The following is a 25,478-nucleotide window of genomic DNA, read 5'->3' as shown; positions in this document are numbered from 1 at the left end:
CACCTTAGCAATGCTCACCAAACTTAGGAAGGACCAGAGCTTAAATGTAGGGAGCATGTCTCCTCTGCTTGTATGTCGGCTGTTAAGCACAGTAAGATTAAGGTGAATTCCCGGATATCACAAAAGTGTAATGTTACAGTATTAATAATGGCCATATACAGCTTACCCCTTGCCACGCTGTTCCCAGCTTCCGCACAGTCCTCACCGGATGGGGAACCTCCACCATACCAGGGCTTGTAAATGGCGCCCTTAAGTAGCATGGATCCCGGGTGGTTCGTCAAACGGACGTCACCGCCCCGGCCACTCCCACCGGACATCGCTCGAGAGCTAACGCGGGGACACCCCGGCGAGGCTCTCGGCTTAGTCACAGGTGTATGCAGACTATACCGAGGCAGGAAGTGCCTCCGCAGTCCGCTCAGGTGCCACAGGAAGTTCCGCCCGGAAGGGGCGGGACTAACCTGCGGCCTATCTGGCCGCACATATCTCACTGATGGGGCCGACCTCCATGCTTACCCACACTGCCCCCACAGGATCGGTCCGCAATTACATGAGAATTCTAATTGCCTGAAATGAAAAAACAACACAACAAGGACAGAAATTATATATTTAAAAAATACAGATATAAAAGCATATTTCACTAAGGTACAAAGATGTTCCTGGTGACACCAGGAGATATATATCGGTAACATATTTGTTTATCAAAAATTATTCTATAACCATGTTTATTTTTTTGACGTAAACCACTAGTAAGGGCTTCAATAGTAACAGCCCTAATGAAAGAACAGGGGCTGAACTGCCCCCTACTAGAAACACTTCCATACTTCAAACCCCAAGAGAAAGTTGCATATTTTGACTTATTATAAATCCTCAAGATCATAGTATTGATGAGATAGGGATTATAGCACAAAAAACTGTTTGTTATACATAAGAAAGGCAGAGGGGTATATGTGCCATAAGACCTATTTGATGTGAAGAGGTATCAGACTAATTAGATATATGTATATACGGGGGGAGGATGACCACGCCAAAATCAAGCCGACACCCTGACCCATATATCCCACAGAGGGCCATTATCGTAACCCGAGTATATTACTCGAGGTCAATTAGGTCTGTTGGCATTAGGTAAGCAAGGAAACCTTCACAGAAAGGGTTTGTACGACTGTGTTTCGTTTAACCCAGGTCTATAAGTGGCATTGAGACGCTCTATCCAGAGAGTTTCTCTCTGGAGAATTTTTTTGTCCCAGTTGCCACCCCGAGGATCTTGAGGGATAACCTCAAGCACATAGAATCTTGCCTTTTTGGGATTGAACCTGTGGTATAGGTCAAGGTGTCTGCTCACGGGCGTGATCATCCTTCCCCCTGCTGATACGTACACATGGTCATTTATCCTTTGGCGGAGCTCTCTTATAGTTTTACCTATATAGAACATGCCGCAGGTGCAATGCATCATGTATACCACTCCACGTGTGCTACAGTCGGCTCGAAATTTTGGAGCAAATGTCTCCCCATTAGGTAAAGTGTATTCAGTATTCTCCTCTATCCAAGGACATAAAGCGCATTTGCGACATTTATAAGTACCTCTACCTGTTGTTACTTTATTTCTAATGGGTTGATAGTGGCTTGTTGTTAGTTGATCTCTTAAAGATCTTGTTCTCCTGAAAACAATTTGGGGATGTTTGCCCACGTATTTGTTTATAACTGGATCGTCACGAAGAAGATGCCAGTTCCGTTCAAGAATATCTCTCAATACTTTTTCATGAGCGGAGTATTTGGTTATTAGTTTAACTGTCGATTGCGTATTTGGAGGTTTGGCTCTAAAGATGAGGTTGTTTCTATTTTGAGAAAACGCTTTGTTAAAAGCTGTTCTCAACAGACGCTTACTGTATCCACGAGCCATTAGGCGTTCTCGTAAAAGGTTAGCCTGTATTTTGAAATCCTTATCAGATGTGCAATTACACCGTAGGCGTATGTATTGGGCGTATGGAATACTACGTATAAGCGCCCCTGGGTGGGCGCTAGACGCATGTAATATTACATTCCCTGACGTCTCCTTTCTGTATAGGTTAGTCGTCAGGTGTCCATCCACATGTTTGAGTACCGTTAGGTCAAGGAAATTAACACTCGAGTCACTGATGGTAGATGTTAACTTCAAGTTGAAGTCGTTTATATTTAGTTGGGCAATAAACTCATCTAGCATTGATTTTGAACCTGTCCAGACAGCAAAAATGTCGTCTATATAACGAAACCAGATTGCCACAGAGGAAAAAAAATGAGATAAATTTTCATCTGATGTGATTTGTCGCTCCCACCCCCCCAGGTACAGGTTGGCGTAGGCCGGGGCACAACAAGTGCCCATGGCCACGCCCTGCACCTGGAGGTAGTGGGACCCGTTGAAAGTAAACCAGTTGTGTTTCAAAATAAACAATAGAAGTTCCAAAATAAAATCACAAAATGGCCAAGTGTGATGATCTTGCTCATATAAGAACGTGCGTATCATCCCGACGCCCTGCTCGTGAGGGATACTGGAGTATAATGCCTCCACATCCAAAGTCACGAGCAGGGCGTCGGGAGGAACCACCATATCTTCAATCATTTTTAAAAACTCGAGTGTGTCCTTGACGTATGACGGTAACCGCACTACGTGTGGTAGTAAATAGTAATCGATCAAACGACTCGCATTTTCAGTTAAACTTCCAATGCCCGATACAATAGGCCTCCCGGGTGGAGAAGTTAAATTTTTATGGGTTTTTGGGAGTGAATAGAATGTCGCCTGTCTCGGAAATTTGTTGTTAAGAAAATTATAACAGTCTTTGTCTATAAGAGCCAATTGATATGCACGTCCAATTATGTCCAAATACTCTGCTTTAAATTCTGTAGTAACCGATGGGGATATCTTTTTGTACCATGTACGATTTGAGAGGATATTGAGGCACATTTTTTCGTATCCCTCTCGAGTCATCAATACTAGGTTACCACCAATACTAGGTTACCTGTTGACCCAGTCATCAATACTAGGTTACCTGTTGGTGTCCCAATACAAATTAGACCTAGCTACTTTGGATACTGAGTTATCATCTTTATATACTAAGAACGAGAATCTAAAAAAACATCTACATTACGAGGCAAGATGGAAGGAGGTGAAGGAGTATGGAATCAAACTTAATAGGGATATCATTGGTAAAAAACAAACTAAATTTTTAAAAGATAGGATGGCCTTCACGGAAGGCTATGCTTACCGATGGCCGGGACCCAATAGTTCAAGGCGACCCCGCTATTCGCGAGGCCCCCGTGAACAGATGTTGAATACAGGTCCAAGGGAAACCGACTGGGAATCAGACTCGTCTTCGATCTCCGCACAATCTAATAGATCCAAAACATCGATTGGATCTAATCAAGATACTAGACCAAAAACAGACATGGCGACACGTAAACGAGGACAACAGGAAGGAGCCAATTACACACCACGCTCCAAAAAGCGACCCGATGAAACTTCCAAATTTCAACCATTAGGAACTGGGGGGACTCAAATTGGACAGACTGTTCGATCTGTCGAGGCACTTACACAAGATGGTTTGGAAGCACAGGACCCTTATTTGGGACCCCTGGCTCTCCAAGCGATACAAATGTTGCAACCCTTATCCACTAACACTAATCCAAGTAATCCATCCACACAGGATTTCACATCTAATTCTCAAACACATTCACTAGGTGCCGTGGCACCGGTTTTTTCTAACACACTACCTTTAAATATACCCAGCACTACCTCTCTTAGACAAACCACTATTGATGGCCACTTTGCAGCTTCACAGGCCCAGGCCTCAAATTTTCCCCTGAGCACATCACTAAGCCTTCCCACTTAAAATTATCGATCATTAACTTAACCCCTTATCACTTCTCCCCCCAAGAACAAGAGGTCCTTGAACTTGGCCTCACGTTCTGTCCATCTACTCCTATGGATAGATATGAGACCATAAAGGACGTCTATATGTTCATAAGGAACTTGACGTATAAACATATCTACGACCCAGAAAGACAACGCAATACACAAGATAAAGAAATTTCAGAAAAAATAAAACATTATACAATGCAAGAATTCCGTGTTTTACGGGATCTAATCTTACTATTGGAGGAAGGCAGTCTTCCGGATTCCCAGCCCCCCGATCAACCTATACAAACAAAGACAGTAAATCCAAGACAGGTCCCCTTCAAACCAAAATCCAATAATTTCCCTGACTTGACTACAAATCCTAACCTTTTGGCTTTTCTGACCACAGTGGTAGGTGAGATTAAAAATTGTGAGCTAAAATCAACACAAAATAATCTTTCTAAACAACAACTACAGATGCTTAACAAACTAAGAAACCATACAGACTTGGTTATCAAACCCTCAGATAAGGGTGGTAACCTAGTATTGATGACTCGAGAGGGATACGAAAAAATGTGCCTCAATATCCTCTCAAATCGTACATGGTACAAAAAGATATCCCCATCGGTTACTACAGAATTTAAAGCAGAGTATTTGGACATAATTGGACGTGCATATCAATTGGCTCTTATAGACAAAGACTGTTATAATTTTCTTAACAACAAATTTCCGAGACAGGCGACATTCTATTCACTCCCAAAAACCCATAAAAATTTAACTTCTCCACCCGGGAGGCCTATTGTATCGGGCATTGGAAGTTTAACTGAAAATGCGAGTCGTTTGATCGATTACTATTTACTACCACACGTAGTGCGGTTACCGTCATACGTCAAGGACACACTCGAGTTTTTAAAAATGATTGAAGATATGGTGGTTCCTCCCGACGCCCTGCTCGTGACTTTGGATGTGGAGGCATTATACTCCAGTATCCCTCACGAGCAGGGCGTCGGGATGATACGCACGTTCTTATATGAGCAAGATCATCACACTTGGCCATTTTGTGATTTTATTTTGGAACTTCTATTGTTTATTTTGAAACACAACTGGTTTACTTTCAACGGGTCCCACTACCTCCAGGTGCAGGGCGTGGCCATGGGCACTTGTTGTGCCCCGGCCTACGCCAACCTGTACCTGGGGGGGTGGGAGCGACAAATCACATCAGATGAAAATTTATCTCATTTTTTTTCCTCTGTGGCAATCTGGTTTCGTTATATAGACGACATTTTTGCTGTCTGGACAGGTTCAAAATCAATGCTAGATGAGTTTATTGCCCAACTAAATATAAACGACTTCAACTTGAAGTTAACATCTACCATCAGTGACTCGAGTGTTAATTTCCTTGACCTAACGGTACTCAAACATGTGGATGGACACCTGACGACTAACCTATACAGAAAGGAGACGTCAGGGAATGTAATATTACATGCGTCTAGCGCCCACCCAGGGGCGCTTATACGTAGTATTCCATACGCCCAATACATACGCCTACGGTGTAATTGCACATCTGATAAGGATTTCAAAATACAGGCTAACCTTTTACGAGAACGCCTAATGGCTCGTGGATACAGTAAGCGTCTGTTGAGAACAGCTTTTAACAAAGCGTTTTCTCAAAATAGAAACAACCTCATCTTTAGAGCCAAACCTCCAAATACGCAATCGACAGTTAAACTAATAACCAAATACTCCGCTCATGAAAAAGTATTGAGAGATATTCTTGAACGGAACTGGCATCTTCTTCGTGACGATCCAGTTATAAACAAATACGTGGGCAAACATCCCCAAATTGTTTTCAGGAGAACAAGATCTTTAAGAGATCAACTAACAACAAGCCACTATCAACCCATTAGAAATAAAGTAACAACAGGTAGAGGTACTTATAAATGTCGCAAATGCGCTTTATGTCCTTGGATAGAGGAGAATACTGAATACACTTTACCTAATGGGGAGACATTTGCTCCAAAATTTCGAGCCGACTGTAGCACACGTGGAGTGGTATACATGATGCATTGCACCTGCGGCATGTTCTATATAGGTAAAACTATAAGAGAGCTCCGCCAAAGGATAAATGACCATGTGTACGTATCAGCAGGGGGAAGGATGATCACGCCCGTGAGCAGACACCTTGACCTATACCACAGGTTCAATCCCAAAAAGGCAAGATTCTATGTGCTTGAGGTTATCCCTCAAGATCCTCGGGGTGGCAACTGGGACAAAAAAATTCTCCAGAGAGAAACTCTCTGGATAGAGCGTCTCAATGCCACTTATAGACCTGGGTTAAACGAAACACAGTCGTACAAACCCTTTCTGTGAAGGTTTCCTTGCTTACCTAATGCCAACAGACCTAATTGACCTCGAGTAATATACTCGGGTTACGATAATGGCCCTCTGTGGGATATATGGGTCAGGGTGTCGGCTTGATTTTGGCGTGGTCATCCTCCCCCCGTATATACATATATCTAATTAGTCTGATACCTCTTCACATCAAATAGGTCTTATGGCACATATACCCCTCTGCCTTTCTTATGTATAACAAACAGTTTTTTGTGCTATAATCCCTATCTCATCAATACTATGATCTTGAGGATTTATAATAAGTCAAAATATGCAACTTTCTCTTGGGGTTTGAAGTATGGAAGTGTTTCTAGTAGGGGGCAGTTCAGCCCCTGTTCTTTCATTAGGGCTGTTACTATTGAAGCCCTTACTAGTGGTTTACGTCAAAAAAATAAACATGGTTATAGAATAATTTTTGATAAACAAATATGTTACCGATATATATCTCCTGGTGTCACCAGGAACATCTTTGTACCTTAGTGAAATATGCTTTTATATCTGTATTTTTTAAATATATAATTTCTGTCCTTGTTGTGTTGTTTTTTCATTTCAGGCAATTAGAATTCTCATGTAATTGCGGACCGATCCTGTGGGGGCAGTGTGGGTAAGCATGGAGGTCGGCCTCATCAGTGAGATATGTGCGGCCAGATAGGCCGCAGGTTAGTCCCGCCCCTTCCGGGCGGAACTTCCTGTGGCACCTGAGCGGACTGCGGAGGCACTTCCTGCCTCGGTATAGTCTGCATACACCTGTGACTAAGCCGAGAGCCTCGCCGGGGTGTCCCCGCGTTAGCTCTCGAGCGATGTCCGGTGGGAGTGGCCGGGGCGGTGACGTCCGTTTGACGAACCACCCGGGATCCATGCTACTTAAGGGCGCCATTTACAAGCCCTGGTATGGTGGAGGTTCCCCATCCGGTGAGGACTGTGCGGAAGCTGGGAACAGCGTGGCAAGGGGTAAGCTGTATATGGCCATTATTAATACTGTAACATTACACTTTTGTGATATCCGGGAATTCACCTTAATCTTACTGTGCTTAACAGCCGACATACAAGCAGAGGAGACATGCTCCCTACATTTAAGCTCTGGTCCTTCCTAAGTTTGGTGAGCATTGCTAAGGTGTCTGTGTATGTTTGGAACTTTTGTGCTGCATGGCGATCTGTCATTTTGGGTGGCACTCTATATGTGTTTGCTACTATGTTTGTTGCTTATGTTTGTTCTGAGTACGTTTTGCATGTACTCATCTTGGACCTCATGTAGCAACTGCTTATCTATATATAACCCTGGTCACCCTCCTATTATTATAGAGAAGGGTGGGCCGGATACGAAATTGATTACACACACATATTCACATATGTGTGTGAAAGCAAATCAGTATACATGATATATATTTTACTATAGAGGTAGCCCATATACAAATGGGTAAACTCTGTATGTTGGTGTATAATCGTTTAGAAACGCATGGCACCTGTCTTCTCTTACGGTCCAGAATGACTATGTGTCTTTTCTGTTGTTCCCCCCCCCCCCCCCCCCCTTTTAGGGCAGATGTTCTATGGGCTCTATAGGTACTTACACACTCTTATAACAAGCATGAGGCATACAGATTTTACCACTTTAGAACACTTGAGCTTATGGTTTGGCATTCCTATGGGCTTTCCCTTAAAGTGATATCATAGAATTAAAACGCTTACTACTCTGAGAAACATTGTTCTTCTGCTTTCATCCACCCAGATATGAGACATGGAGTGACTACCCTCACTACTATGTCACTATACATTGCCTTTTTTGAGTTTCCCAAAACGCACAGTCCTCCTCGTTAAAGAATTCTCTATGGAAATTGAGATATGTGCCTGATTACTATATGTACAGGTATGTATACATTTTTCTGTCCATTTACCAGGTATATAAATAGGATATATATGCTTATACTATAATTACAGCATGGATCCCCACATATACTCACTATTGGCAACCTCCGTTCTTTCCCCTAAACTCCTCTAGTGTCTGAATGCAACTTAAGACCCAATGTTATATTGTGTTGATATTGCAAAAATAGAAGGACTTATCTGAGATGTGTAAGACGATTATATGTAATTAAAAGGAAAGATAAATGATATGCAATTGTAAATTATAACATACTGAAAATAAGGTAACACATATATGTAATCTATCTAAATACTGTTATTTCTCACACAGACAAAAGAAATGATATGCTCCAGATGAAGCTTTTTTGTCTAAGAAAGCGAAACATGTCGAGCAAAGGTCATATATTACATGGTGAATGTTAACTTATATTTTCAGTCGACCCTGCTGACCGGCACCATACTGCTTGGGTGTCCGTCGGCGGTTCTTCTGATAACAAGCAATACGTTTCCAAGGATTATATGACTACAAATGATCTTGTACTTTGAACTGTATGTAAACCGACTGTTATAAGTTCTATGCACTGAGATATTGTACAATATAGACCATTGTTGTGTGGTCTCACTGTGTCCTTAATACACAATTATTTGCCTGTATTTTTCTATGATTTTAAAATATTTAGTTCTGTGTTGAATAAAAGAAATCTTTTTAACAAAACTCTTGTGCCCGAAATCTCTGTTTCCCAATCCTTCCAAATGTAATTGATCAATTGAGGATAGGGGCACACCCTAAATTGGATACGTCATGGCCAAGATGGCTGCTATCTGTGGACACATGACTTGTAAAATAATTCTCAACTGATTGGTATTTTAAACCTCGGCCCCCCTACAGAGGTCCTGAACCATAGATCTCAGCAGCATTTCCCCCCTGTCAGGGGGCTTCTTCCCAACTCCCTTTTTTCTTTCTTTCTTCTTGTCCTTTTTTCTCTCTGTTCCCTAAATGTTTACATCGCTACCAGTGGCAGCCGGCCGATAGGGGGCGCAGGGGCGCCACCCCCCAAAAAAAAAAGAAAAAAAAAAGATTAAAAAAAAAAAATGTTTTGCCCACTAGGGGCGCCGGACTCATTGGTGGCTATGGGGGGTGGGGTTTTCCACCCGGCAGAGGCGCCGATTGGCGGCCTTCTGGGGTGTAACCAGGGCGCAGAGCACTGCACTACAACACCCCCCTTTTGTGATGTCCTGGATCATGATTGGTCCAGGCTCCAGCCTGGACCAATCATGATTCAGGACATCATTGCTGGGGGCGGTGCGGTCACCTTCCCGCCGTCAGATGGTCAGAGCGGGCTCCGGGCTGGCACGCATCAGAGGAAGAAGAGAAGAGGACGTCTCGTCTCCACTCCACTCCACTCTCCAGAGAGTCCCAACTGGCTGACTCCCGAGAGCAGCAGCATGCCAGGCAGCAGTGACAGGTAAGTGCCTCAGTCAGACAGACTCAGTGTGGTGCCTCTCTGTCCTGTCTGTGTGCGTGTGCAGACAATGCAGATTGCAGAGTGAGAGGAAACACGTAGGCAGCGACAGTGTAGCTCTCGGGGGAGGTCTCACTCTGTGTGTTCTGTACGCACACAGACAGGACAGAGAGGCACCACACTGAGTCTGTCTGACTGAGGCACTTACCTGTCACTGCTGCCTGGCATGCTGCTGCTCTCGGGAGTCAGCCAGTTGGGACTCTTTGGAGAGTGGAGTGGAGTGGAGACGAGACGTCCTCTTCTCTTCTTCCTCCGATGCGTGCCAGCCCGGAGCCCGCTCTGACCATCTGACGGCGGGAAGGTGACCGCACCGCCCCCAGCAATGATGTCCTGAAGCAAATGTGGAGTGATGAGAGAAGAAGCTGCTTACCGTTCAGGCAGGATGTGCTTTCATAGAGGCAGGCAGGAGAGGGCAGTGCTCATCCCTGCTGCCATTCATCCTATTCCATCCCATCTGCCACCCATCCCATCCCTGCTGCCACTCATCCCACCCCATCCCATCCCTGCTGCCACTCATCCCATCCCATCCCTGCTGCCACTCATCCCATCCCACCCCATCCCTGCTGCCACTCATCCCAACCCATCCCATCCCTGCTGCCACTCATCCCACCCCATCCCATCCCTGCTGCCACTCACCCCACCCCATCCCTGTTTCCACTCATCCCACCCCATCCCATCCCTGTTTCCACTCATCCCACCCCATCCCATCCCTGCTTCCACTCATCCCACCCCATCCCAACCCTGCTGCCACTCATCCCACCCCATCCCATCCCTGCTTCCACTCATCCCACCTGCCCTGTCTATATTACCAATCACATCCAGTTATCTGTCCTCCTATGCAGAGTACCTGTCCTGCGTAAAATACCCATCACCAGTATCTCTCCTTCTATGTAGAGCACCTGTCCTGTCTATAATACCCATCATCAGTATCTGTCCTTCTATGAAGAGCACCTGTCCTGTCTATAATACCCATCATCAGTATCTGTCCTTCTATGAAGTGTAGCTGCCCCCCTGTGTGCACCCTTCTGGGGGAGATCACAAGGTTATAGCAGAACCTGCAGAGAGAACCACACTGGTCTCTGTGCATTGAAAGGGGGCATGCTGGTCTCTGTGCATTGAAAGGGGGCACGCTGGTATCTCTGCATTGAAAGGGGGCACGTGGGCATCTCTGCATTGAAAGGGGGAACGCTGGCATCTCTGCATTGAAAGGGGGCACGCTGGCATCTCTGCATTGAAAGGGGGTACGCTGGTCACTGTGCATTGAAAGGGGGCACGCTGGTATCTCTGCATTGAAAGGGGGCACGTGGGCATCTCTGCATTGAAAGGGGGCACGCTGGCATCTCTGCATTGAAAGGGGGCACGCTGGTCACTGTGCATTGAAAGGGGGCACGATGATCTCTGCATTGAAGGGGGCACACTGGTCTCTCTGCATTGAAAGGAGGCACGCTATACCTTAATTACTGAAGGCCCCTTTCACACTTTTGTGACCTCAAAGTCATGCAATTTTTTACAGGGTTTTTTGCCGCAAAGCAATGCCTATTACATTTTTCTGTTTGCGCCCCCCCAAAAATTTTGAGCACCAGCCGCCACTGATCGCTACCTTGCTCTAGTTTTCTTGCTTCTACTCGCTCATACTAGAGCACTCACTTAATTTTTTAGAAAATAAGTACTCCAGCATCACAAAATGTATTGAGGCACTGCTGCACCATCTGACCTCTGTAGATTAAAAGAACTCTACATGTTTTGAAAATCAACTTGTCCATGTATCTGATTGTTTTACCACTCAACATTTAAAGGATTATTTGTACAACTGTGACCTCTTTTGTTTCTGTTAATGTATTTGCTTTTGGCAGGGGTGTAACTAAAGGGGTTGCAGAGGTTGCAATTGCAACTGGGCCCGTGCTCCAGGGGGCCTGTGCAGCTCCCCTGTACACCTGGGTAGGAGGGGCGGCGGGGGCAGCATGTAGAGAAAACACTGTCCCCCTTTTTCCTCCTGTAGCTGCAGGAGGAAAATGGAGGAGATTGGTTCCTCTGTATGCTGCCCCCGCCATTCCTCCTATCCAGTTCACTTGTGTTCTGCTGTCTCTGGGCCCCTGTGTGCTCCCCTGATCCCCCCCCCCCCCACTGTGCTCCCTTCCCTCTCCTGCCGGCTGCAGGGAATGTGTCACAATAGAGAACCAGGAAGGGGTCGGTAAATATGTAATTTACCAGCTCCTTCATTTTCTGAATGGACAGAGTCAAAGTCAGTGACATTAAAAAAAAATAAAATTATAATACAATGATAAAAAATGAAACAATTAAAATACCAAAAAATAAAAACTCTGACACCAGTGGGTGAACTTCCAGGATCGCAAAGGTCACACTTGCAACCGGGCCCTGGCATTCCACCACCATGGGGAGGCCCCAAGATGGCAGGAAGGGGGCCCACTGCAGAACTGGTGAAAGGGTCCCGCTGTGGGACCATAATAAAGGGCCCCGCAATGAGAGTAAAGGGCCCCAGGATCAGTGGGAAGAGACCCAGGCTTGAAGGGAAGGGGGGGCCCTTCATGGTTTCTTGCACCGGGGCCCTGAAGGTTCTAGTTACGCCTATGGCTTTCAGCTTTGAATCGTGTTATTGTACAATGGTGATCAAGCTATGCTGAAGGATGAAATAAAAACGTATAAATTGTAACCCCCACCCCAAAAAAAAAACAAAAAAACATTCAGACTGCCCTGCCCTCACATACACCCACAGTCACAGTTAACTCTGTGGGCTTTTTTAAATGTTGCCTATGGAATTCATAGGGTGTCAACGATCACTGTGTTATTCTAGGCATGCACAAATGTAAAGCTTGACATGTTGGGTATCTATTTACTTGGTACATCATATTTTTATATTTTACAAAAAAATGGTGATATATTGTGTTTGTGTGTTTTTTTTATTAAATGTTTGAGCTTGATAAATTGACAAACATTGTGGAACATACAAAAAAATGTAATTACCAATTGTAATTACCACTATTTTATACTTCAGGGTGTCTGCTTTCAAAAAATATATAAATCGTTGGGGGTTTTATTTAATCTTCAGTTCTAAAAAATTTTTTAAACGTGTGAAAAAAAACGCTTGCAAATATGGCTGGGGCATTAGAAGGGTTAAATCTTACCATCAATACCAGGCAGCACTGTCCTTCTCATAGCCAATACCAGTCCCAGTGGGGAACCAAACAGGAAGAATTCTGACACCTCAAAGTCAAAGCGCCCCATTAAGACATCACAAAGATTGGAACTCCCAGTTCGGGGAAAGTCCATGTCATCCTTCAGAACACTTGAATGAATACTGAAATGAAAAAAAATTAAGCACAAGTTCAGAGCGCCTGAAACTTTAACCACTGTATTTATAATTTAAGTCTGCGTTTTTTACATTTTCATTTTAACCACTTGTGGATCGGAAGGATTTACCCCTTAATGACAGGCCATTTTTTGCAATACGGCACTTCGTTATTTTAACTGACAATTAAGCGGTCGTGCCATGCTGTACCGAAATTAAATTGATGTCCTTTTTCCACCCACAAAGCTTTCTTTTGGTGGTATTTGATCACCTGTGCGATTTTTATTTTTTGCGCTATAAACAAAAAAAGGCGACAATTCTGAAAAAAAAAAAAAAAAACTTGCATTTTTATTTTTATTTATTTTAATTGATTTTAGTCAGGTATACATGAAATGCACTGAAGGCAGTTCAGTTTCAGATGAGTTATTTTAATATTTTACTCTTAATAGTCTTTAATATTATCCCCTGCTGTTTAGCTCAATTGACAAAATACAAGCAAGTCAAAGAGGGTACATGGTACTTTTTGTATCAAGATCATGCAGGGCTATATAGATACGGAGTTAGAAAGACAGTCAAAATGAGAATAGATACTGCAGGCCTTTTTAGCAGAAATATCCTCTGTTACCAAAATGTTATAAAAGATCAGTTTGTACAGTTAAAATCCAATACTGCTGAGCCACTAATACAATCTAGCAAAAAACTCAATCTGTTCCATAATTAAAAAGTTCAACCAATTTAACTTTAATTATTTTTTTTGTGAAATCTAGAGAGTACCTCACAGTCACAGGGTCACTGAGAGCGAACTTTCTGAAGTCTTTGCTTCATAATTTCCCTCTCTCTGATTTCCTGGTCACCAATCATTCAAACTTCCAAGGCAGGTTTGACTCCAGTGGGCGACTGTAAAATGATTTTAGTACTGGCAGTAATTTTTTCATAACCCTTTCTCTGCATGTGCATGGGTGGTCTAACAATGTAAGACTTTAAGCATGGTCTATTGTCTATTGAACGTATAGATAGTATATCAAATATGAGCTTTTTTTTTTTCTTGTTAAATAGTTTTTATTAAGATTATTTCAAATAGTAACAAACCGGGAAAGGAAATCATAATAATAACAGAGGAAAGCAAACTCATAAAACATTGATATTATGGCCAGTAGCACATAGGTGCAGTTATGTAATCTAACTTCATGCCCATGTAGATAAGCCATTACAGCATTAAGCAATCCAAATATACGAATAGCATTAATACTTATAAGATGGGGTCGCTGATGGCCATTCTCTAATAGGGCCACCCCCAACCCCCCTGAACACCCCAAATGGGTACACACTGTGTCCAGTTGGGGGGGGGGGGTAGACCCTCCGACAGCTAAACATCCGCGGACCACCATATATTAGACTGACATGTACATAGTTCTACAAGGTGTTATTTATGACACTAACAGAGAATACATGAAAAGTAAAGTAGAGGGAATACTCTTTGGTAGTAAATCAAAGCAGGCTAATTGGGCTTGAGACCAAGAGCGGCATTAGGATGCTTTAACCAGTAAATCCATCGTTTGCTAAAGGTAGGCATTCTATGATCTTTAACAGCTAGTAACTTCTCAAAATGACATTGTGTGTTTACCCGTGAAGTAAGTTCCTGAATTTTTGGTGACTCAGGTGATTTCCAACGGTGAGTGATGGTCAATCTAGCAGCAAACAAGATGTGGAGTACTATAGTCTGGTACTTCGGAGAGATCGGATCTATTCCCAAGTTCAAAAGTGCCAAAGCCGACCAGATAGAGAAGGTCGTGCCCAGAAAAACTCCAAGCAAAACCTCCACTTCCTTCCAAAAGGGTTCAACAAAGGTGCAATCCCAAAGAATATGATACAGTGTTCCTATCTTATTGCACCGTCTCCAACACAACGCACTGGAGGAGGGATAGATTTTAGATAGCCTATGAGGCGTTAAGTACCATCCATGGTATATTTTCAGAAATTGTTCCCAATGATCAATACATTTAGACAGTTTATAGTTGACAGTGATGGCCTTATGCCATTGTGAATCTGTAAAGGTCAATTGGAATTCAGATTCCCATTTAGTCCTACTTGGGCCCAATGAAGGTGCTTGGGTATTCAAGTTGTAAAAAAAAGATATGCCCCGTGTGCCAGATATAGCGTGGCCCCTAAGGAAGTCCCATGCCGTAGCAGGGATGGATAACTGGAAGGCGAGTTTGTTAGTTTTGTGAAAATGGCGAATTTGTGCAGTTTTAAAGCAGTCTGCGGGGAGAGAGCTATACTTAACACTGAGCCTATAGTTGTGGCCATTCTTTTTCCAATCTAACGTCGAGAAGGATGGAATGATCCATTCGTAAGCCCCAATGGAATATCTAAGTCTCGCCTTTCAAGGGTCTGATGGCGAATGGACAGTAAGGATCGCCAGGCAGTTAGTGTGGCCGTAATAGTAGGATGATGGATGCGGTGGGTCGAGGAGGACAAGGATGAGGCAGCTAATAGTGCCCCTAGATCCTGGTGCACTAGAAGGGATCTCTCCATGAAAACCCAAAGTTTGTCCGGTGGTTCCTGTAGCCAATATTGCATTTGGTCAAGGAGTGAGGCGGTATGATAAAAGGGGATGTTGGGGAGCCCCGCGCCTCCGCGGGTTCTCTGGCTCAGCTCACCAGCGTTTTAAGGGCTATTCTTGGTCTTTTGCCAGACCATATCAAAGGTCCTAAGAAGGATATTGCATTTCGCAAAGAAACTAGATGGTAGTGATATTGGGAGGGTGCGGAAAAAATATAAGAGTTTGGGAAGAAGCTGCATCTTAAATGCAGCCATTTTACCTAGCCAGGATAGTTGTGCTTTATTTATCTGCTTCATATCATGTTCTATGTTACGGAGTAGAGGCGGGAAATTAGCCAGAGGTGGATGGTGTCAGCTGGATGCCAAGGTAGGAAATGGTGCTATGTTCCCATTGAAAGGGGAATTGAGCTTTCAAACAGGGCAAGTTATCTTGGGTTAAATAAAGTGGGAGTGCTTGGCATTTGGTTAAGTTTGTAGTATGATACATGGCCAAAGGTGTCTATTACTTGTTGAACTTGGGCGAGAGATGTTTGTGGATTGGAAAGCGACAGAATAACGTCGTCTGCAAAAAGCCCTATTTTGTGCTCCTGGTTAGCTATTGTTATTCCTCTAATAAGCGGGTCTGCTCTAATAGCTGCCACTAACGGTTCCATGGCTAAAGTGAATATGATTGGAGACAACGGAAAGCCAGCCATGTCAGAGAACGCTTTATAATACTCTGAGGACAGGCTGTCTGCGCCCGGCGCTTTATTTGCTTTTTTCTTTTTTCAATTTTTTTTTATTGAGTTTTTGTAGAAGTACATGAATAAACACTGCAAACATAGTTGCATTTGTACAGATTCTTAACAGTTTGTAAGGGATTACAGCAAGCATAGCAGTTTTAACACGTAACATGTAACTGTAAGTTGAACCCGACAGGACGGGAGCAATGAAGATCTAGGGCAGTGATGGCGAACATTGGCACCCTAGATGTTTTGTTACTACATTTCCCATGATGCTCAACTACTCTGCAGAGTGCAGGAGCTTCATGGGAAATGTAGTTCCAAAACATATGAGGTGCCAAGGTTTGCCATCAATGGTCTAGGGCATCATCCAGCACCCAGAGACAACCCATCTGGGGACAAATATGAGCTTTTTTGAGTGTCTGCATTCTGGTTTTGATGTGCTCATGGCAAATGCTTTCTTTATATCTCCTTGTTAAAACTGCTCTGTTTACACAGGTTATTAAAATACCCTCTAAACCCAGTTGCAAATATTCAAATAATATTGGTAGTCTGATCCAAATATACACTATATTACCAAAAGTATTGGGATACCTGCCTTTACATGCACATAAACTTTAATGGCATCCCAGTCTTAGTCCGTAGGGTTCAATATTGAGTTGGCCCGCCCTTGTATGTATATATAAGACATACAAGCTGGGAAACCAGGAAAGGAATATCATTCCTCTTTCTTATGGCAGCTCTTACCAGTGCCAGGCAGGCACTTTGAAATGTAAGCATATTTGTATTATTTTACTCTGGTTTTGAATTCATTAAAACGGTATTACACTATATATACCTTTTTGTGTGTCCATATATCGTCCATATTTTTGGAGTGTGGGAAATATCCCAGGGAGCTTTGAGATTTAACATGGGTCTGCAGCAAGTGTTGTATATTCCTGGGTCCATACCTGGTCTATATCCTTGGAGTGTGGGAGAGATCCCGGGGTGGAGCATTATCGGCTATTGGTCGCTATTAAGTGATATAGGTCCTTCAGGCCTGAAGTTATCTGGTGAGCATATATCATTTAATGTTACCCACCGGGTGAAAACAATTTTACTAATCTCTTCTATGGTGTGAGGAGCTGAATAGCATCACTTTACTTCCATATTGGATATTACCTTGGACACAGAAAGATTGGACTATTTCATATATGCACTTAGCACTTTAATTTGACACGTACTGTTTCCACGCAATTGTTTCATTTATGCTATCAATTTATCTTTCATATTCATTTATTCTATGATATTATTGAGTTACTCACTTATTTATATATTTAAGAGAGGAACTTACCGGTATTTGATGATACTTAATAAGTTATTTACTTATTTATATATTTATTTATTCAAGAGAGTCACTACACTGATTCATGTCTATTTTTGAGTGGTATGTCACATGATATGTGGTTTTATAATTAGCATATTTACACATATATAGTTGTTTTGAACAGTGCCTTCTTCATGATTAATATTCAGACAAACATGCCAGGTTTACAATTCTTCTCCCTAAGCTCTCCATCTTTTTGTCTTTCTTCAGTCAACTAGCTAACCTCAGTATCACAATAACAAGATCGGCGGTCATAGCCACACAAGACACGCCAAGTATGGGGGTGCAGATACTGAAAGAAACAGTTTTCTGACTCCGCATCAGTACACCTGGACACAACGACTAGGATAGTCGGGCAAAAAGTAATTAGTAACCACTCGGGTTCTTTGTTGGGCCAGAGTGGAAAACTATAAGTATACACTTTTCCACTAACGACAATTTACAAACTGACTGCAAAGCAACAATAAGGAATAGGCATTTTGGATAGGATGGGATAGGATAAGGGAGGGTAACCCTTGTAGGATTCTTTTTCACCATCTGTGTCTATCTGCGGAGATTTCCCTTTACTTTATGTCACATAGCCAAACAGGAGGTGGAAGAAAATCCCTGTAAATTAGGAAATCCCTTGGGGAGCCCCAGATTACCAGAACTAGTGTCCCCATTGGAAGATTTACCCTTATTATTTTTCTGGGGACAACCCAAAATTTGGGATTTTCTTTTCCTTTCACTTTCAATGACAAAGTAAACAGGACAAATAGAGAGGGAGAATCTTCTTAACAGAGGCACAGGCAGCAATATAAACTGACAGGAGTTCCAATCTCTCTCCACCCTATACAAAACTAAAAAACAAACCTCGCAATTGTCAGTTAAAGTCGCACAGTGCCGAATCGCAAAAAGTGGCCTGGACGTAAGACAGCAAAATCCTCCGGTGGTAAAGTGGTTAAAGGCAGCTTCTGTGGGACCCAGGAGCCATTTAAAGCCCAAAGAATCTTACAAAACCCATAAAACAACCCTAATCTCAACTTCATTGACTCCAAAGCATTTTTCCAAATCCTTCCCTACATGCAATGGGTACTTGAAATCCCTAAAGCTTTACAACCCAAAAGAAACGGAAGAAGAAAGGTATACATTTATTAAGGTAAGTAATGTAAGATATATTAAATACACTGCTCAAAAAAATTAAAGGGACTCTTTGGAAACACATTATATCTGAATGGGGAAAATGATCATGCTGGATATCTATACTGATATGGACTGGATAATGTGTTAGGAATGAAAAGATGCCACATTGTTTGATGGAAATGAAAATTATCAACCTACAGAGGGCTGAATTCAAAGACACCCCAAAAATCAAAGTGAAAAAATGATGCAGCAGGATAGTCTATTTTGCTGAAATTTCATTGCAGCAACTCAAAATGGCTCTCAGTAGTTTGTATGGTCCCCACCAGCTTGTATGCAAGCCTGACAACGTTGATACGTGCTTCTAATGAGACGACGGATGGTGTCCTGGGGTATTTCCTCCCATATCTGGACCAGGGCATTACTGAGCCCCTGAACAGAATGAGGTGCAACTTGGCTGTGTCGGATGGACCGAAAACATAATGTCCCAGAGGTGTTCTTTCGGATTTAGGTCCATCGTGCGTGGGGGCCATTCAGTGGTAACAATTCCTTTATCCTCCAGGAACTGGCTGCATACTCTCACCACATTATGCCGGGCATTGTCGTGCTCCAGGAGGTACCCAGGACCCACTGCAACAGCGTAGGGTCTGACAATGGGTCCAAGGATTTCCTCCCGAAACCTAATGGCAGTCAGGGTGCCATAGTCTAGCCGCCAGAGGTCTGTGCGTCCCTCCATGGATAGGCCTCCCCACACCATCACTGACCCACCACAAAACCGCTCATGCTGAATGATGTTACAGGCGGCATAAGGTTCTCCACGGCTTCTTCAGACCCTTTCACGTCTGCCACACGTGCTCAGGTTGAACCTGCGCTCCTCTGTGAAAAGCACTGGGTGCCAGTAATGAACCTACCAATTCTGGTGTTCACTGGCAAATGCCAACCGAGCTCCATGGTGCCAGGGCCTACAAGAGGATGTTGGGACCTCAGGCTACCCTCATAAAGTCTGTTGCTGATTGTTTAATCAGAAACCTTTACACCAGGGACCTGCTGGAGGTAATTTTTGTAGGGCTCTGGAAATGCTGATCCTGTTCCTCCTTGCACAAAGTTACAGATACTGGCCTGGCTGATTGATTAAGGACCTTCTATGGCCCTGTCCAGCTCTCGTAGAGTAACTGCCTGTCTCCTGGAATCTCCTCTATGCTCTTGAGACTGTTCTGGTTGACACAGCAAACCTTCTGGCAATGGCACATATTGATGTGCCATCCTGGAGGAGTTGGACTGCAAGTGCAACCTCTATAGGGTCCAGGTATCCTATCAGGATACCTGTATTGACACTGACCCTGGCCAAATGCAAAACTAGTGAAAAATAGTCAGAAAAGATAGGTAGGGAAAACCTGTAAAACCATTCCTGTTTTGGAGGTTGTCTTATGGTTGCCCATCTAGTGCACCCATTGTTAATTTCATTAACAACAAAGCAGCTGAAACTGATTAACAACCCCCTCTGCTACTTAACTGACCATATCAAAATCCCAGTTTAATTGACTTGATGTTATACTCTGATTAAAAAGTGTTATTTTCATCTTTTTGAGCAGTGTATGTAGTATATCTGAATATTTAATAAGAATTGTATAACTGAACTGGGTGCTGACTATACTGATTTATTGCAGAATTTTACTACCTGCAGATGTATTTCCCTCTCTCACTCTCACTCTCTCTTAAAGTGCAGCATACAGTTGTATCATGTTACTTTACCTAGACAGGAAAGCATGGTGTTGCGTTATTGTATCACAGTCGTAGGTAGATGAATCACTCTGTTTCCGTAGTAAAGGTGGCCTAGGCTCCTCATTGTCCAAAACTCCTGAGATGTCAATATTGCTTTTGCTGAGCCGCTTAGTTCCTCGCAAGTTAGGATTGCTTTCATCAGAGAGAAAAGGATTATCCTGGTTAACAGGAATAGAAAAAAAAAACTTTGATAAGAAGAGGACAGTTGAAGGTTACAGTTACTTCTAACCTTTACTAAAAACATCTATTAATTGATTTACCATTTTGCTGTATACTGTAAAGCAAAATGGTCATGATGCCAATATGGAGGTTAATGATAACCAAGAATGAGAAGAACATCTTCCATTGGGGACACCAGTTCTGGTAACAACTGCTTAAGGCTACATTTGCATGTGCATTATGCCCCCGTATGAATGGCAATTGCAGGAATCTACTGATTCCGGGTGTTATTTTTGACACTTGTGAGCATTTTTTTAGTCTCCTCCTTATCAGGGAATCAGGAAATTGGAAATTTTAAAAATATATTTATTTCATAATATACATTCTGTACATCACAGTATTAGCTCTTTCCTGCCTCAATATACTGTATTATTTTTTTGTAACAGACTGTGAAATGGATGAATAGGTTTATAGTGATTGTATAGATATATTTCTACATGAGCTTTCCCAGACTTATTATATAATGAAATGTAAAAACAAGCTTTTTAATCTAGCAATTAAATTATCGGTAATACACAAATGCGGATATGAAAGCATTCTGTGAAATGAGGCATCACCTTGATAAATATTTTCTTCTCATCAGCTTGGTGATACCAAGCTGTAAATGTGCTACACTTAAGAGAATATACTACATAGGAAAACAGTGTTAAGCAAAACAGCGTGGTGCCATTTAATCACGCGTGTCTTCTAGTTTTGAGAAATCTTGTAAGAAGCAATAATCCACAAATGTTTTAACGCAATTCATCTGCCTAAATACTACTGCTAAGAAAAGATGCACCTGTAATGAAGCAAATGTCACTTTAACCACCTCAATACCGGGCACTTTCACCCCCTTCCTTCCCAGACCAATTTTCAGCTTTCAGTGCTCTTGCACGTTGAATGACAATTACTCAGTCATGCTACACTGTACCCAAATTAACTTTTTATCATTTTGTTCACACAAATAGAGCTTTCTTTTGGTGGTACTTATTTACCACTGTTTTTTTTTTATTTTTTGCGATATAAGCAAAGAAAGACAACAATATTTTCTACTTTCTGTTTCAAAAGAAATCCAATAAAATCAAAATTTCATCACACATTTAGGCCAGAATGTATTCTGCTACATGTCTTTGAGAAAAAAAAATCCTGCTAAGTGTATGATAATAGGTTTGTGTCTACAAGCTAGGCTACGCATCATTGAAAATTCATCAATCCCGATATACTGTCTACCTATCTAAATTCTTGAGGCCCTAAAATGTCAGGACAGTACAAATACCCCCCAAATGACCCCTTTTTGTAAAGAGGACAGTCCAAGGTATTTAGTATGAGGCATAGTGAGTTTTTTGAAGTTTCAGTTTTTATGTCCACAATGGTTTGGGTAATGAAGATTTTTTTTTCCCACAAAAGTGTCATACTAGCAAGTTATTTCTTACACATGGCATTTATAAACTTACAATTACACCCCAAAATATATTCTGTTACTCCTCCTGAGTATGACGATACCACATGTGTGAGACTTTTCCACAGCCTGGCTACATACAGAGGCCCAACATCCAAGAAGCACCTTCAGGCGTTCTAAAGACATAAATTACACATTTCATTTCCTGAGTACCTATCACATTTTGGAGCACCAGTCCAATGGAATTACCCACAAAATGACCCCATTTTGGAAAGCAAACACCCCAATGTATATTCTACAAGGCATAATGAGTCTTTTGAACATGTCATTTTTTTCCACAAGTTTTTGGAATATGTGGAAAGAAAATTAAAACTTTTTTTTTTTTTACACAAAGTTGTCAATTTATAAGATATTTCTAACACATAGCATGTACATAGGTAAATGTCACCCCAAAATATGTTCTGTTACTCCTCCTGAGAATGGCAATGTGTGAGACTTTTCCACAGCCTGGCCACATACAGAGGCCCAACATCCAAGTAGCACCTTCAGGCGTTCTAGGAGCATAAATTACACATTTCATTTCCTGAGTACCTATCGCATTTTTGAAGGCCCTGTGACAGATGTTGATCACTGGGACAGATGTGGCAGATTATGGACAGATGTGGCAGATCATCATGGACAGATGCGCCAGATGAACACTGGTAGATGTGGCAGGTGATGTGTGCCATATGATTACGGACAGATGTGGCAGATTATCACGGACAGACGTGGCAGATTATCATGGACAGATGCGCCAGATGATCACTGGTGGATGTGGCATATTATGTGTGCCAGATGTGCGCCAGATGATCACAGACAGGTATGGCAGATGATGTGCGCAAGATGTGCGCCAGATGATCACGGACAGATGTGGCAGATGAAGTGTGCCAGATGTGCGCCAGATGATCACGGACAGATGCGCAAATGATCACGGACAGATGCGGCAGATGATCACTGGCAGATGTGGCAGATGATGTGTGCTAGATGTGCGCCAGATGATCACGGACAGATGTGGCAGATGATGTGCGCCTGATATGCGGACAGATGTTGCAAATGATCACGGAACAGGTGTGGTAAATAATAACACACAGATGCGCCAGATGATCACTTGCAGATGTGGCAGATGATGTGCGTCAGATGATCACGGACAGATGTGGCAATTGATCATGGACAGATGTGGCAAATGATCACGGAGAGATGTGGCAAATGATCATGGACAGATGTTCACTGTAAAAGAATATTGTACTGCAACAGATGTGTGACAGGTGTTTTTACTGTGTTGGGGACACTGTATTGGTGTGTTGGGGACATTTTGTGTGGACACTAGCAGGGTGATCAGTGAGTAAAGAGCAGTAAAACAGCTCTATACTCACTGATCGCCACCTGCCAGCACTGATCCGCTCTTCTTCTCCTCACAATGTGAGGAGAAGCAGAGCCGATCGCTGTGACAACAGCTCTATTAACATCACTTGACGGCTGTGATTGGACACGTGATGTGATGTGATCAGGAGGGTCAATCACAGGGCCCTCCTGCCGGAGGGTGTTGCGCTGTGTCCAGGGGACACAGGCAAACCAGGATCGCGCATCTGCGCAAGCACGCGGCTGCGCAATCTCCCTCCTTCTGAAGGATGCTCCTGAACATCCACTCAGAAGGAGGAAGCTCCCACCCGGTCGTATATGTGCATTGACCGGGTGGGAGGAGGTTAATGAAGATACACTATATGACCAAAAGTATTGAGATGCCTACCTTTACACGCACATGAACTTTAATGGCATTCCAATCTTAGTCTGTAGGGTTCAATACTGAGTTGCCCCACCCTTTGCATCCACAAGGTTTAGGATTGTGTCTATGGGAATGTTTGACCATTCTTCCAGAAGCACATTTGTGAGGTCAGGCACTGATGTGGAGGAGAAGGGCTGGCTCGCAGTCTCCCCTCATTCATGCCAAAGGTATTCTATTAGGCTGAAGTCAGGACTCTGTGCATGTCAGTCAAGTTTCTCCACTCCATACTCGCTCATTCATGTCTTTATGGAGCTTGCTTTGTGCACTGGTCCAAATCATTTGATGGAGAAGGGATTATGGTGTGGGGTTGTTTTTCAGGGGTTGGGCTTGGCCCCTTAGTTCCAGTGAGAGGAACTTATAAGGTGTGAGCATACCAATACATTTTGGAGAATTTCATGCTCCCAACTTTGTGGGAACAGTATGGGGATGGCCCCTTCCTGTTCCAACATGACTGCGCTCAGTGCTTCCTCCAATGATCTCCACCTCACTACAGACACAGTAGCGATGCATTTATAGTGCTTACCCCAAGAAGGACTGCTGGTAATAGACAGGTTCTCCCAAAGTAGCACAGAGGCTGCCAGTAATGCAAGCACAATCCCACTCACAATGACAATTCACGCTCAGTATAGGGGATTTCTTTTTAGTATTTATTGCTAAAGAAATTGAAAATGAGAGGGGTTTAGGATCACAGGATACTCCAAAACAATCAATAGCAATAATGAGAGGACAAACTTCTCACTAATCTTCTAATAGCACCTTTTCCAGTAGGTAACAGGAAAAGGCCAGTATATCTAGAACCCTACAGCAGTAGAAGTCCATATAGGTAGATCATTGGTGAGGGAGATAACAAGATCTTTCTCCAAGCCAGGACTTCAGCACAGTGCCCTTCACTAAAATCCATCAGCAATCTTATCCATGACCAGCAGCTGCTGAGCCTCACACTGCAATTTCTTTACTCAGCAAAGCTGCCTCCAAGAGCAGAGTGTCATGGTCTTACCTTCTTGCTGTTCTCCTTCGTTTGACATGTGCTGGCGGCCATCTTGGTTTCTGGGTTTCTTGTAGCCTCCCACCCTGCGGCTCCTCCTTCCCACTGGGAGGAGCTGGATGCCTAGCTCATATATATAGGAGGTCTGTGGCTTCAGTTCCTTGCTTGGTCCTCCTGTGTTCACATGCTTCTAAGACTGCTGCTGCTTCTGGTCCCTGATCCTGGCTTCGTCTGACTACCCTGCTGGTTCCTGATCCTGGCTTCGTCTGACTACCCTGCTGGTTCCTGATCCTGGCTTCGTCTGACTACCCTGCTGGTTCCTGATCCTGGCTTCGTCTGACTACCCTCCTGGTTCCTGACCTCTGGCTTCGCAAGGACTCTGCCTCGGTTTCGCCTTCCGTTTGGACTTTTGCTTTACAGCTTGATTTTCAATAAAGCCTTCTTATTTTCACTTATCTGTTGTTGTACGTCTGGTTCATGGTTCCGTGACATTAGGACCAAGCCATGAATTCTGACGGTACAGGGCCATCCTCGCTACCCACGCTGGTTGCCAGACTTGATCAGCAGGATCACCTGT

General features: G+C 43.1%; 1 protein-coding gene across 2 annotated transcripts in view; it reads right to left on the bottom strand.

The window, feature by feature from the left end:
- PITPNM3 (PITPNM family member 3) overlaps window positions 1-25,478 on the bottom strand; it is a 1,035,839-nt gene that overhangs the window by 286,878 nt on the left and 723,483 nt on the right. For both annotated transcript variants that reach the window (XR_014224928.1, XM_082245801.1), the window contains exons 8-9: window positions 20,468-20,655; window positions 12,783-12,955 (exon numbers count right to left, since the gene is read on the bottom strand). Coding sequence is in view for 1 of the 2 variants with exons in the window: in XM_082245801.1 (XP_082101927.1) it covers window positions 12,783-12,955; window positions 20,468-20,655 (361 nt within the window). In the remaining variant the exon portion in view is untranslated. The remainder of the gene's footprint in view (window positions 1-12,782; window positions 12,956-20,467; window positions 20,656-25,478) is intronic.

Source organism: Pelophylax lessonae, assembly GCF_965119305.1.
Source record: "Pelophylax lessonae genome assembly, chromosome: 2".
Lineage (NCBI taxonomy): Eukaryota > Metazoa > Chordata > Amphibia > Anura > Ranidae > Pelophylax > Pelophylax lessonae.
The sequence above is the reverse complement of the archived record's forward strand: the minus strand, read 5'-3'. Positions and strand labels throughout refer to the sequence as shown.